The sequence below is a fragment of the Xiphophorus maculatus genome, chromosome 21 (assembly GCF_002775205.1).
Source record: "Xiphophorus maculatus strain JP 163 A chromosome 21, X_maculatus-5.0-male, whole genome shotgun sequence".
NCBI lineage: Eukaryota > Metazoa > Chordata > Actinopteri > Cyprinodontiformes > Poeciliidae > Xiphophorus > Xiphophorus maculatus.
This window is the reverse complement of record NC_036463.1, coordinates 12,461,978-12,477,115: the sequence shown is the minus strand read 5'-3', so window position 1 is coordinate 12,477,115 and position 15,138 is coordinate 12,461,978. Positions and strand designations below refer to the sequence as shown.

At 39.3% G+C, this 15,138-nt stretch overlaps 1 protein-coding gene across 2 annotated transcripts in view; it reads left to right on the top strand.

The window, feature by feature from the left end:
- jph1 (junctophilin 1) overlaps window positions 1-15,138 on the top strand; it is a 40,899-nt gene that overhangs the window by 3,459 nt on the left and 22,302 nt on the right. Inside the window, exons 3-4 of one of the 2 annotated variants that reach the window (XM_023326306.1) lie at window positions 579-1,347; window positions 1,742-5,023. In XM_023326306.1, the coding sequence (XP_023182074.1) occupies window positions 579-1,347; window positions 1,742-1,745 (773 nt within the window). In that variant the 3' untranslated portion in view covers window positions 1,746-5,023. Of the gene's footprint in view, window positions 1-578; window positions 1,348-1,741; window positions 5,024-15,138 lie in introns of those variants that run through there. The other variant, XM_005797875.3, reaches the window with a different exon arrangement.

The following is a 15,138-nucleotide window of genomic DNA, read 5'->3' as shown; positions in this document are numbered from 1 at the left end:
TCACAGAATCTGATGGTCTTCAATTAAGCCTTTGATTCAGTTAGCTGTGTTTACCATCACCTGATCTAAAAAAAGAGAAAACATTTCATTAACTATATACTGTATGTAGGTTGGACCCCAAAGCAAGGATCCTTTAAATTACTGTATGAGTAAGTGTATTCATTTCAGGACCTTTGTGAAGTCCATTAATTTCTGCCAGAATGCCTTACATTCTCACTTTCAGAACGTACTCCAAGTCTTATCCTGAACTGACGGGTAGCGCAAAGAGATTCTTAGAAGTAGAGGAGCAGATTTTGTTTGTCCAATTACCACTATTAAATTTCCTTCCTCACTATGCCAACACATGTTTAAATAAATTACATTAGTTTTCTCAAACAGTTCCCAATCTTGACCACCAAAAATTCGATTTCTGTAAAATGCCAACGTATCGTTCTTATTTCCAACCATTTTCACATAGTAGATGTGACATAAGTGAAATATCTAGAGCTTATTAGCGGAAATGGATTTTGTTGAAGAATGAATAGTAAAACCTTAGGGAACCACAGCAACTCACTGATTTATGTCTACATGTTTCCCAGGAACCTATCAAGGCCAATGGATGGGTGGGATGCGTCATGGTTATGGCGTCCGTCAGAGTGTTCCCTATGGCATGGCCACCGTCATCCGTTCCCCGCTTCGTACATCCATGGCCTCTCTGCGCTCTGAGCAGAGCAACGGTGCAGTCCTCCATGACCTCTCCTCCCCTGTGGACACGCCGACGGGCACTCGCGGTGGTTTCGTCCTCAACTTCCACTCAGACAGCGAGGTCGTCACCGGCAAGAAGAAGGGCCTGTTCCGCCGGGGTTCGCTTTTTGGCAGCCTTAGGCAGTTGCGCAAGTCTGACTCTCGGACCTCTATCTCCAGCAAACGCAGCTCCGCAAGGAGCGATGCCACCATGAGCCGAATCAGTTCCAGCGATGCCAACTCCACCATATCAATCGGTGATGGCGAGCTGCCAGACGAGGACCTACCTCTGGAGGACCACGTGGATGCGACCACGACTGAGACCTACATGGGGGAGTGGAAGAATGACAAGCGTAATGGATTTGGTGTTTCGGAGAGATCCAACGGGATGAAATATGAAGGAGAGTGGCTTAACAACAAGCGTCATGGCTATGGGTGCACTGTTTTCCCAGACAGCACCAAAGAAGAAGGGAAGTACAAAAATAATGTGCTGGTGCGTGGAATAAGAAAGCAGTTGATTCCTCTTAAGAATCCCAAAACCAAAGAGAAGGTAGATCGCGCTGTGGAGGGGGCACAGCGGGCTGCAGCCATTGCGAGGAGTAAGGTGGAAATAGCCGCTTCCAGGTACTGTGATGTTTATGTGTATGTGTGTTTTCATTCATCCTCCTGTATATGCATGTATGTGTGCACTGTTTAAACAGACAACAAATACAGGAGAACACCCTGAGTCGGGTATTTATAAATTGAAGGCTCTGAGTTGTCTAGTGACCTGTTGTCCAACCTTTATACAACAGGTATAAAAATCAAGGATTTTGTGTTGCCAGGGCAATAGTCCCTGGAAAAAGGTTCTGCTTCTATTCTCTGCACAAGTTTTTCATTCCCAGGGGAAGAGGTCGGGCGTCTTTGTTTGCATTGTATGCATGATTTGTGTGTCGGAGAGTTCACGTGTGTGAGCTGTATGACCCATAGCTGTGCCCACGCCAAGTATTGCTCTGATGTGGCATCTGCTCTTTAACAGGTGAATGTGATGTGACCTTTTCATCCAGAGTCCCCCCTACCACCGATCTCCACCACCACGCTGGGGCTCACAGCATTGCTTTGACATCTTCTGCTTTCATTGCATCAGGGAATTGTATGAGTGATGACTTAGGGAGCGAGTACAAGCTGGGAAAAGGGTTTTATGCAATCAGGCATGGCTGATTTTGTTCCTGCTCTCCGAAGGGGGGCACATAAATTTGCATGCATAAACATATCAACGACAATTTATGAAATTCAGAAGCTCAGATGTGTGAGTGTAGTTTAAACACATGGTTAAATCACAGCACAATAACTGATCATTTGTTGTTCATCCTCACGACAACCGTAGCAACATGTGTGAAGCTAACAAGACTTAGATCTTTCTTGGACTGCTTAAAATGTTTCAACATTTTATCTGTGAACATATTGTATCCCCCTTTAAAACTTAAAAAAAGGAATTGAGCTGTTCCCTTACAGGTAAAGTTCTTACATATATTTGGCTTATTGTCTATGTCTGCAAAAGTTTGTGCCATGTGACTTAAGTAGGCTGCTTCATGAAACAATCTACAATTTTGGATATGCTGATGTCCTGTCATCATCTTCATGTATGTAATATAAATGTGCAGCTTTTATTGTTTTATTATTTCGTTTTCAGGGTGGAATAAGCAAACCTTTTTTGGTCTACACAAAAATCAGTATTGTGAGTACATGCACAATTATGTCCCACTAATATGTAGATAAATGTGCCTTAGCAAACGGAAGCCATCACTAAGGTCCTAGCATGATTGGCCACTCTTCTTACCAGATTTGGTTTATTTTCATTGGTTGGTTTCCTGGATGCCAAGGGCCAAGTACTTGTTTACTTGGTCTTTATATTCTAACTCTGTACGGATAAGAAAAAATCAGTTGTAATTCTTATTCTTTTAAGCATTTTTTAAAACCCCGGGTAAAAGAAGAGTTCAAATTCAAATAATTGAAACCCTCAAATTAAGAAGGCGAAGGAGAATGTAAGCATCTCATTGAACCCAACTTTTTTGTTTTTCTGTCATAGTTCAAATAGTTTTTTCAAAAACAATAAGAGCCTTGTTTTGTTATGAATCACTAAGAGCCTTGTTAGAGTACTCTAGATATGTTTATTCTGCCTTTAGGAGTTTGTAATCTTTGAGCAAAGCTAGTCACGTCAGTAAAGAAAGCAGACATGGCACTTTGATGCATTTAGTTTTGACAACATAGGAATTTAAAGAAGCACACACATCAACTTGTTAGGCAGAAGTTTGCTGAAGATTCTACCTAGGATTTCACTGACAGTTATTGGAAAAGCAAAGCTGTTTCAGTCAGGCATATGGTTCACAGGTTTTCTGCAAAACATTTAAGATTGGCTTTAAGTAACAGTTTTAAAAGACAAAACTGCACTATAATAGCAGAGACTTTGAATACAAGGTATTTATGATAGTATATAATTGTTATTCTAAGAAGAATATGCTTATTTGAGTTCAAACATGTAAAAAAAACACAAGGCTGACTGGACATGTTTAATGCAAAATGTCTTCATTCCTATTTTGTCAACAAAAGAACCTGCATTATGGTGAGACTTCATGCATGTCAGTGAAGGCCACTGGGCTTGAAATAATCATACTGAGAATAGAGAAAAATGGCGGATGCTTTTAAAGCAAGAGACATCTGATCTCCTCTTTGGTTGTTTACACAGGGAATCGACAGGAAAAGGATTCAGTTTGTACAAAGTGTTTATATCAGACAGCAAGGTTCCCTCTGCTGAACTGAGTGATCAAATTACAGTCTGCATCATGCACTGAAGTCTTCAAACTATCTGCCTCCTTTCAAGATATTTTTTAAGAGCATATTTGTGTTCTGAACTCCACAGAACGGCGAGTTGTAAGCACGTTATGTAAGTCTAGTTGTACAGTACAGTGCACTGTGAAAGATGCACTCGTATTGATCTGGTCCTAGTCACATGACTCTCTGTCTTTGATTGTGCAGCGTTCCCAGAGGACGCAGAGGGAAGCATGCGAGCTGAGGGAGATGTCGGAGAGTAAAATGGATTAAATCGTACGGGTTCTAATAGAGCACGACTAGGGAAGCTGCATGTTTGCTGAGCTGATGGTTTCTGAAGAGGAGGGCTGAAGTGATGGAGGATCATGAGGGGGAGACAAGGGGCATGGAGAGTAACACTCCCCTGTGGTTTTACAGTAGAGAGGAGCTATCCCATCCGCCTCTGGGATGGAGCTGATGACCTCATGCTTGGGATGAGCTAATCAATAGAGAGCCAGTGTGATGCAGTGGAGTGAAGTTCTCTGTCTCTCATTCACAGTTATTGTGCCCACCTATCTTTGCAAAATGGACACTTTCACTAAGTCCGCGGCGAGTGCGTGTGTGGGCGTGTGTTTGTGTGGCTTGGTTAAATGAGGCCTGGGAACCGAGATAAGTGACCAGGCGGCTGAAAGGTTCACAGACTCATGAAGCTTCTCCCATGAATCGTTTTTTGTTACAGCTCAGCAGTTTAGGTATCTTGGTAACTCAGCAGTTTTGCTGTATGTACACACAGAGTGTGCATGGTACTGTGTGATCGCCTTTGTTATCTCAGCTTCCTATATAAATCTCCTCTGAATGTGTACAAAGACCAGATGTTTAAATGACTACCCAGGTGCATGTCAATCAATCAGAATGACATCAACATTTTAATAAGATTTTTTACACAAAAAGAAATGTATCTAGCTAATGTCAATAGCTTACAATTAGTGAAAACTTCAAATTATTATTTTTTTTTTTTTAGAAAAAAACACTTTTAATGTTTTATGGTCATTTTATGACCAACCCACAAAGAGAGCACAATTGACTCAACAGTTTTCCAGCATAGAGCCCTTAAGAAAGAGAAGTTAGTTCCTAAAGAAGCGATGTGCTGTGTTCAAGTATAGTAATGGCAAGGTGAGTAGAAGATAAAAATGGGGGAGGGAAAATGTGCAGAGGCAAATGTCTTGAGAGGAGAAATAATTCACAAAACAAATTAGACGAGCTAAAGATGGCTGCTATTTAAGCAACCTGGCCTGAACCAAGTCATAGGATGAAAGTCTCCTTGCCACATCGTTGTAGTGATTCATGCTAAATAAGCCCCAACAAAGTATTTAGTTCAGTACATAAAACACTTTCCAGTGGGCTGAAATTTCTGTTTTGTAAATTCTCTTTTTTTGTCTTCTGTTCTTATTGTCTAAAATACTGAATTTCACATTTTCTTTTTCTGTAAGCCATGATTTTTAAAATCAACAAAAAATCCCATTTTTTGTATTAAACAGTGATTTGACTAATATCAAGAGGTGTTGTATTGATTTCTTGAGATTAGAGTTGCAGAACACATCAAATTATTCTTTTCAGTTCACTCTGTGATTGCCATTAGTTACTATAACCTATTTTATTGGAGTGAAAACCTAACTGGGCATTCAGGGTCAAGTCTATTGAGTGAAATCAACCTAATCCTGGATTGATCCATATTTGGACTTTGCAAAATAAACCCAAATTGGGTTGTTTTTTAACTGAGAGATTTTAAAGTCCTTTGTGAGATGATTTAGAATTTGCAGCCCCTGACTAATCACACTAGAAGGGTTTTTTGCTGTCACCGCTATCAGATTTCACAATCACATCATTCACTAATCAAAGATTTGCATTAGTTTTGTGGTTTGGAAAAGGACTGTAATAAAACGTTATCAAACTATAATAAAATGGTGCATTGAAAATGTATGTGAATAGTTTTTTTAAATAAAATAAATTATTTCTAAAATATTTTTTATTATTTTTAACATACGCGCCTTACTCTTAAGGATCTTAAGCAATAGGTAAACCATGTAAAATTGCTCATGTTTGACCAGTATACAATTTCTCGAATGGGAAGTTCAAATGTTGCACTAACAGAATTGCTAGCTAGCCTACAATGCATAGATATTTTTTTCTTATAGCACTTGAAGAACATTCTTGTCTTCTCCGTATATTTATCACATTTTATTTTTCCACCAACTGCCCAAAACCTTCTATGTAAATTTTAAAAAATTAAAAGGGGTTTTGGTGCTTCTTTAGTAGTAATTTGTCCAAATAACGTCAACAAATAGATAGCAATTAACAAGACAAACATTCTCAAGAGAAGAAATATCTTGATTGTTGAATTTAAGTAGTGGGAAAATGTTGGGTCAAAATTCTCAGTGACCAAAGAAATTCTGTAAAACAGTAAGTTAATCTCCTTTCCAATACTTCCCTTTACATAAGAAAGTAGTGAAGTGTTTTAGGTACACATGCACCTCTATCTAGATACATTCACTTATTCAGAGCCCAGCTATTTCCACTCATGAACCCCTCACATACATATACACTGAGATGCAAACAGCCTGCTACACAAACACATACAGAGTATATGCACTGTGTGTGCCTCTGCTAGTGTATCAGCACTGAGCGCTGCCTAAATAAGGCAAGGCATCAGTTGGCTTATCAGCACCAGCCAGAAATATATACCCATCCCAACACTGATATAGCCCCCCGACACTACCATCTCTCCTGAAGGCGTGTGCACGTGTGTCGGCGTGTGTGCGAATGTTTAAAAATGTGAGAAAATGATTAAAAGGGAACGGGCAAATCTTTCTGAGTGTGTAGATGTGAAAATATGTGTGGAATGTGTTTGTGTCCGGGGTGTTTGTTCATCACCTGCTGTGCGAGGTGACCTCAGCCACACACCACCCGCTCCTTTTTTGGGGAAAGTTATTCAACAACACGTGAGTAGAATCATTCCAGCCCTACGTACAATATCAACTGTCCCACAACAACAGGGGCTCCTTCTGGAGCAGCTGTAAAGTCGAATATTTTGAAATAACCAATGTTCTGTTTGTAATCATGTCTTTTTGAAGCCCACTTAATGTCATGTTTCAATAAAAGACATTTACAGTAGCAAAACAATATAAATCACATATAGAGCCTAGAGGTATGAAGAACCGTCCTATTATGACGGAGTGTTTTAACATCAGAATCAAACACACAGACGTACACATATAAAATAACTATCCAAATAGGGTTCGTATATTAATATTTATTACCAGGGTCAGTGCCAGCTACTACATATGACAGAGCTATAAATAAACCTGCTGATGCAACAACACATTTCATCATAAGTTAGTTGAGCGGTTTTTAAATGACCCACTGTGCAATCAAATTACACTGTGAAATTCAGTCTACTGTACCTAACTGCATTACTATTATATGAAGTCATAACTAACAGTCATATGGCAGTGGAAGCAGTTAAATAAATTATGTAAGAGCTATCTCATTATTAATTAGGAGCTTTTACATGTATACATTTAAAGCCGTCTCCATATTTATTGGTGCCTCTGTTAAATAAGTTTCAAATGATGCATTTATTCATCATTGTCGTTCTATAATCTAAGTTTAATGGGAAGAAAAATATAACATCTACTCTACACAGAGTAGTGCATAATTGAGAAGTGGAAGGAAAGTGGTGCACTTTTAGATTTTTTACCAAGGAAAATCTGAAAAGTGTTCAGTCCCACTTATTCCAATAACCACTCAAAGAATCCAGTTGTCTTCAGATGTCACTTAATTAATTAATATGGAATTTCTATGTGTAATGCAATCTCAGTATATATTCAGATGTTCTGGGAATGGTTTAGAGCAGGAGTCTCCAAACCTAGTCTTTGAGATCTACTGTCCTAAAAGCAGTCTGGCTCTAACACATCAAATTGGCTCATTAGCAGGCCTTTGCCAAATCCAAAGGTGTGCTGAGGAGGTAACACAAGTATTTCATTCCGGTGTGTTGGGATAAATAGTTGGAAAAAAATGAGAGGGATTTAAGAATAGAGAGAAGGAAGAAAAAAGAGAAAATGCAAGAAAATACATTCGGAATCTGTTTCTACACCGGTGGAATGAGTTTAAAAAAAAAAAGAAGAAACACAGAATCAAGAAATCACAGCAACAACTACATTTACCAAAAACATGTATTACATATAGCCCAAGATGGAGTGTATCTGTCAGTATATGAATCCATACCTGACTGAACTAGGTGCAATGCTACTTGACACTTTATTGGCTGGCGATTACAAATTTGCCAATCCAGGAGCAGCATTTATTTTCCTTGTCTCTTATTGGCTGCACCTCCAACAGTGGAAATAAGGAGATGTTAGCTTCTGCTGTACACATTAAGATGTATTTGATGTTTGAACTCTTAAGTAGATAAGCATTAGGGGACCAAAGTATTCACAGATTTTAGCTATTCATGAGCTGCTGTGTTCCCTGTACCGCACTTATAATGAGGGTCCACTATATAAATTGAGCTCAATTTGACTTTTTTGAGTGACACAGTAGTTATTCAAGTACTACAGACAAATAAAGACATTTTCAGAGTGAGAGGGTGAAGCTATTTTCTTTTTTTTCACTTCCTACTCAGATATATTTCTTCTCCCTGGTGGGAGACGGTAAGAAGGCGAGAAAGAAAATATATTTTGGCAGAAATCAGCTCCTAGCCTGCAGCAATTTGAGTTTGTATCATTTCCAGAACACTGCTTAGACTGATGATAGCAAGCAGAAGTAGAAGCAAGTGTACAGTATGTGGAGACCAAGACTAAGAAAGATTTTGGGGTGATTTATACCCAAGGTGTCTGAGCTCTTTGGCCTCAAGTGACTATTTGGGAAATGGTGGAAATGACCTGAGAGAGGATGGGAGAGGAGCGCTGCGCTCTATCACAGCCCAATCCTATCGCCGACAGGATAGGATTGGGTTTCACCTACATTCCAGTGTTGTGTATCTGTGGCTTGTAATCTTTCTGAGAATGGCACATATTTCTTCAGCTTCTCCAGAAAGGCTGGGATGAGTCAGCCAGGCGGGAGGGCAAGCAGAAAGGGAGAGGACAGGAGTCATGTGGTGTCTCTAGCTGTTGTATATTTCATCTATTGGTGAACCTGCCATCGTTAAAAAGGTAAATATGTATATATATACACACTGCCTGGCCAAAAAATAGTCGCCACCAAAAAATGGTCACACTCTCTAATATTTTGTTGGACCGCCTTTAGCTTTGATTACAGCCCGCATTCGCTGTGACGTTGTTTCAATAAGCTTCTGCAGTGTCACAAGATTTATTTCCATCCAGTGTTGCATTAATCTTTCACCAAGATCTTGTATTGATGATGGGAGAGTCTGACCACTGCGCAAAGCCTTCTCCAGCACATCCCAAAGATTCTCAATGGGGTTAAGGTCTGGACTCTGTGGTGGCCAATCCATGTGTGAAAAAGATGTCTCATGCTCCCTGAACCACACTTTCACAATGTGAGCCCGATGAATCCTGGCATTGTCATCTTGGAATATGCCCGTTCCATTTGGGAAGACAAAATCCATTGATGGAATAACCTGGTCATTCAGTATATTCAGGTAGTCAGCTGACATCATTCTTTGGGCACACAATGTTGCTGAACCTAGACCTGACCAACTGCAGCAACCCCAGATCATAGCACTGCCCCCACAGGCTTGTACAGTAGGCACTAGGCATGATGGGTGCATCACTTCACCTGCCTCTCTTCTTACCCTGATGCGCCCATCACTCTGGAACAGGGTAAATCTGGACTCATCAGACCGCATGACCCTCTTCCATTCCTCCAGAGTCCAATCTTTATGCTCCCTAGCAAACTGAAGCCTTTTTTTCTGGTTAGCTTTACTGATTAGAGGTTTTCTTACGGCTACACAGCTGTTCAATCCCAACCCTTTGAGTTCCCTTCGCATTGTGCATGTGGAAATGCTTTTGCGTTCACAATTAAACATACTCCTGAGTTCTGCTGTTGTTTTTCTTCGATTTGATTTGACCAAACGTTTAAGTAATCGCCGATCACGATCATTCAGGATTTTTTTCCGACCACATTTCTTCCTGGAAGACAATGGTTCCCCACCATCCTTCCAGTTTTTAATGATGCGATGCGTTGGACAGTTCTTAACCCAATTCTAGTAGTTTCTGCAATCTCCTTAGATGTTTTCTCTGCTTGATGCATGCCAATGATTTGACCCTTCTTAAACAGACTAACGTCTTTTCCACGACCACAGGATGTGTCTTTTGCCATGGTTGTTTAAGAAATGAGGAGTTACTCATTGCATCAGCTGGGGTTAAATAACTTGTTGCCAGCTGAAAGATAATCGCCTCTGCAGTACTTATCCAATAGGAGACTTGTACCTATTTGCTTAGTTAAATCCAGGTGGCGACTTTTTTTTTGGCCAGGCAGTGTATTTCTGTGTTTTTAACCTACCTCATAAATTTCTCATCGGTTTTGCTTTCCTTCATTCAGTTCATGCTCAGTTACAACTCAGGGGAGTGGATTTCATGTTGTGTCAGACACTTTCATATGCAGAAATAAACAATGCTTCTGTTCATCATGTACATTTGCCGCCACATGTGTGGAAGGGGCTGTGGCATCCTCAAGAGAGTTTCAAGGTAAAATACTGCACAACAGTAGACTGTTGCGGGTTTTTTTGTGTTTTTTAACATTTTCAGCTGTTATTTCATATAGCCATCGATGCACTACTTCGGAAAATGTTCAATGAGATATGATGGAGAGGGAAATTCAGATCAAGTGGCTGAATTTCAATGAAACAGTAATTGCGTCAGCTAAAGGTACCGCAGCCCAGTGTCTGAAAGAGCATGTAGACTGTAGCAATACCTATAAATAGAAACATGCCAAAGAGACAGAGTGTACACTTAACCGCACAATTGAAAGCACTTCTTATTAAGTTTTGATTTTTATTTAAATGATTTCCATGTTTTGTTGACTGCTTGGAATTTGCCAAAGTATTTGAGGAAGTGTGTGTCTGTGTGTGTTAGCTTATCCCTGTCAACACCAATTAGGGGAATGCGTTTGTGCAAGTAATTTCGAAACTGCTGGTTCCACTGTCTTTTGTACTTCTAGACCTTTTTTTTTTCATTTTTAACATTATGGTCTATTTTATGAAGATTTTATGTGACAGACCAACACAAAGTTGTGCTTAATTGTGAAGTACTGTAGAAGGTAAATGAAATATTAGCGACATCTGCGATGGCGGCAGGCATTTGACCTGCAAATGGTGGGTTGCTGGTTCAAACCCCTGCTCTGTTGTAGTGTCCTTGGCCAAGACACTTCACGCACCTTTCCTGCTGGTGATGGTCAGAGAGCTCAGTGCGCCAGAGTATGGCAGCCTCTCGTCTGTCAGTTCTGCCCCAGGTCAGCTATCGCTACAACCAGCCTCAACGTGTGAATGAATAATTGTACATAGTGTGAAGCACTTTCGAATAAATACAAGTAAAGGCTATATACCATGAGTTTCCTTTTTTTTTAAAGTCTATATGGTGTGCAATTGCATTTATTGCCTTCATTCTAAATAAAACCCAGTGGCTCTAGCTACCTTCAGAAGTCACCTGATTGGTATTATCCGTGTAATTTAATTTCACTATAAATCCAGCTGCTATGTGAAGTCCTCTGAGGCTTGTGAGGTTTTTTTTTGTTTGTTTTTTTTCCCCAAAAAAATAATCATAAAAACCGAAGAACACAGCAAACAAGTCAGAGATAACGTTGTGGAGAAGTTTAGAGCTGGCTTAGTTTATGAAACAGTATCCCTAGCTTTGAATATCTGGGAACACACTGTCCAAACTATCATCTGAAAAGGGAAAGAGTTTGCGACTGCAAAGCTGCAGTAAACATTGCCAACTGAACCACTCTGTCCCTCAGCTATCAGAGTTGAACAAAAGTCAGAAAGGGAAAAATACAGATTATTCATTGGAAAAAAACCAACATACAGAGGTAGTTAAAAGTTATAAAGGCAAACATAAAGCCAATACTACAATCAAATTGTTTAAATCAAAGGGAAATCATGCTAAAACAGCCCAGTCAATGTTTACCCAAAAGCTGGTTTAGTGTGCGTGGCAAGACGTGAAGATTAATGTTAGTAGAGACGGACCCTAATCAACCTCACAGTTAAATATATGCACAAGACACATTACAGCTTGTTATCTGTAAAAATATTGAAAACCATGTGTGCTTTTTCCTTCCACTTCATAATAATGCACTGCTCTGTGTTGTTCTGTCACATAAGATTCCAATAGCATACATTAATGTTTGTGGTTGTAAAGTGACAAAATGTGAAAATGTTCTACTGCTAAGAGCACCTCTACAGCTCTGTCAATCAATAAAATGTGCATCCCTCAAAGTAGTTTGACTTACAGGACCTCTTATATATGAAGAAGGGTAATTTCACACAAACCTGAATAAGAAAAGTACAAATTTAGTCTTGGATTAAGTCAGCTGGGCCTGTCAACTTATATTATCAGCCATGTGGCAATAGGAGGAATGTTTATCTTTCATCTAATCTAGCTTTTGCTAAACTGGTCAAGCCAAAGTGTTAGAAGAAATGTCAAGCATGAGCAACTGTGATGAAGACAGAGGTACTTATTACCTGAATATAATTCTAAACATATTATTATGATTGTACACCAAATAGTCACCAAAGCCATGTGTCTTTCGTCTCTGGATACTGGTGCTCCTCTTTTAAATCTCTTCAGCTACTCTGATTGGCTAGCTAGGCTGTTTTCACTCCAGAGGTTCACGGATTGGATTATGGAATTATCACGTCTGTTGCTGAATCCGACTTTTACTTTTCCACACAGAATAATTTCTTCATGAAGTATATTCAGAAACTGCTGTAATCAAATGGTCTTAAAACATGCCTACTATCGAAATTGGAGACACCATTGCCAACTTCTCTATGTTTGTCATTCATAAATTCATATAATACTTGACTTTTCTTGTGCTTATCCCATATTATTTTCTAGATCTCATCTTGTTGAATAAATAGCCATAAAAAAATAGACGGTGTGAAGACACGTCTCAGTATTTTTGCTGTGAGCAGATGTAACTTAATGCTAATGCTGCTTTTGGCTTTGTGCTGAAAAGGAAATTGATGGTGGGGTGTGTGTGTGTGTGTGTGTGTGTGTGTGTAAGCTCATTTGTACGAGACAGCAGGGCGAATGGCGGCAGGAGATTGGAGAAGACCATAATTAAAACTATTGCTTGAGCTCAAATCGTTGCCAGGACAATATGACCTTTGGTCACACAGGTTGAGCTTCAGATGCTGAGTCTGGTAGTTGAATAAGATATGCTGCAGAATAACTGCATATGCTTGTTTGAGTCTCTCTTTTTACACTCACGTAAGACAGTTTTACTCTATCATAATGTGTTTAATGTGTCATCTTCATCAGTGCATCTTTATCCTCCCTCATCAAAAACGTGGTGTGCCTATGTTGATATAAAAATTAATTAAAAGAGGCCTACCCGAAAAGTTGGCTCAAGTGTAACAGATGGATACCGTGGTTACTGTTTTAAGGACATCACAATGTCTGAAACATCTGTTGGATTTCCTTATAAAGTAGCCAAGTTAAGAGACTTTGTCAGTTTATAACTGAGTTGAAATACACTTTAAGAATTTGACACTGTATCAGATTCTTGTTGGAAAATTGCCGGAAAAAAACCTGATAGTAAACACTGTGATGCAACTCTAAAAGAGGTTTTTGTGCATTTCTTTGCTCCCAGTTTCCAAGTAGGCACACATTGCAATAAATGTTCCTCAAATTTGATGTACATTTTGATTGCATTAAAGTCATTTGCGTGACAGTTTGTTTTCTAAGGTACAGGTCGAATGGTTTTGCATGAGTGCGTGGGTGTGTGTGTTTACATTTTTGTTTAGTCATGAAACCCTATGTCCTGGTTTGCATAACAAAGCCCCTTTTTTCCTCATTTGTGTGTTAAGTTGTATGTGATGCAGACCCAGTTTCAGGTCTTATATTTGCCTGTGGACTGACAAGAAAAGAGAAAATAAACAGTTTGGATACATAGTAATTATTTTATGGAAAATGGAATATCCTTGAAATTATCAAAATGTAAGATTTTTTTTAATCATTATAAAAAGGAAGATTGTTGGCCTCAGTAAAGCCATGGATGCCTTTGTGGGTTGGTTTCACTATAACTTTGCACTAAGTTTCTAGTCTGGAGCTAAGAAAAACAGGGGATTGGCTTGTTTTTTAGTTTCAAACTCTAAGATGGTCAGATACTGTCTAACATGGTAAATTGGTGTGTCATACTATTCCTTTGGTTTATCTTTTGTAAATATGATGTGAGAGAAGAGTTTGTCCTCGCTTATGGGCTGTAATCTGTCAATTACCTCTGTAGCATAGTAGGGACAGAACAGATATCCTTCACAATTTTTCTATTTTAAACTGAGATTTATCTTTCTACTAACAGGAAATGGTGGCCCATCTCTTTCAAAACAGAGTTTTCCAACTTCAGCCCCTGCTTGGGTCCTTGCTCAAAACACCAGAATCAATGACTAAATTGCTGTAGAGAAAGATTTAATACATGAGGGACACCATCCCTTGAGGACTCCCATTTTAAAGCAAAGTCCAAATCTAGCAAATGAAGAGATATCTCAAACTATAAAACAGGTAACTTTACATATTTTTACGCATTATTTACATCTGTAGGTTTTATATCAGCCTGTAGGTTATGTGCAGCTAAAGTCAGCTTCTAAAATTCAAATAAGAAGAAAAACTATTTGGAGTCTGAAAAGAAAGCGTCTGGTTATGTTTAGGGGGAAATTATGACAAGTTACGAACCAGCCCATTCACCTGTAGATAGAGGGTTTGGACACATATTTAATGGTAGCGGAATACTTAGAAAAGTACATCCATCCAGTTTAACACCTTTTCAATTCTGATCAGCTTCACCTGGGGTCAACTTTTAAAAAAGACATGTTTTCCGGCAGCATGTCATTTTACCTGTGCACTTTGTATTTGGTGAAGTAGTTTACAAATATCAGCAATTATTATGTGACTTTTGCCCACTAAATTGGTGTCATTTGAGGTGGAAAAGACTGTAAAACAAATCCCTGTAAAGCCAGCAGTGGACACAAATACCAAATCAATGAAATACAATAAAAGCTTATCTATAGGTCTGCCAGATCAAACATAAGTCTGAAGACCCCTGCTGTGTTGGTGTGTTGCTGCTGTTAATGGTGTAGCCACCGAGGCTCCCTCCCTCTGCGTGTTTTAGCTGTGTCAGCTGTGGCTATGTTTCACTAGCAGTGCTGACACAAGGGACACAGAGCTGAAGTCTGAATCCCAACCAGTGCCCTTTCCCAAAAACCACAGGGGTCATTTTCATGACAGATTCTATGTCACTCTTTAAACACACACACGCTCAAAGTTCAACTCATATTATAAAAATTTAACAATGCATAGCAAAACAGAGTTGTACCTATAATTTCTTTTGTTTGTTTGGGATGGAGGCCAACAGAGGTCTTGGTAGAGAGCTCAGTGAGAGAGGCCTTGGAGT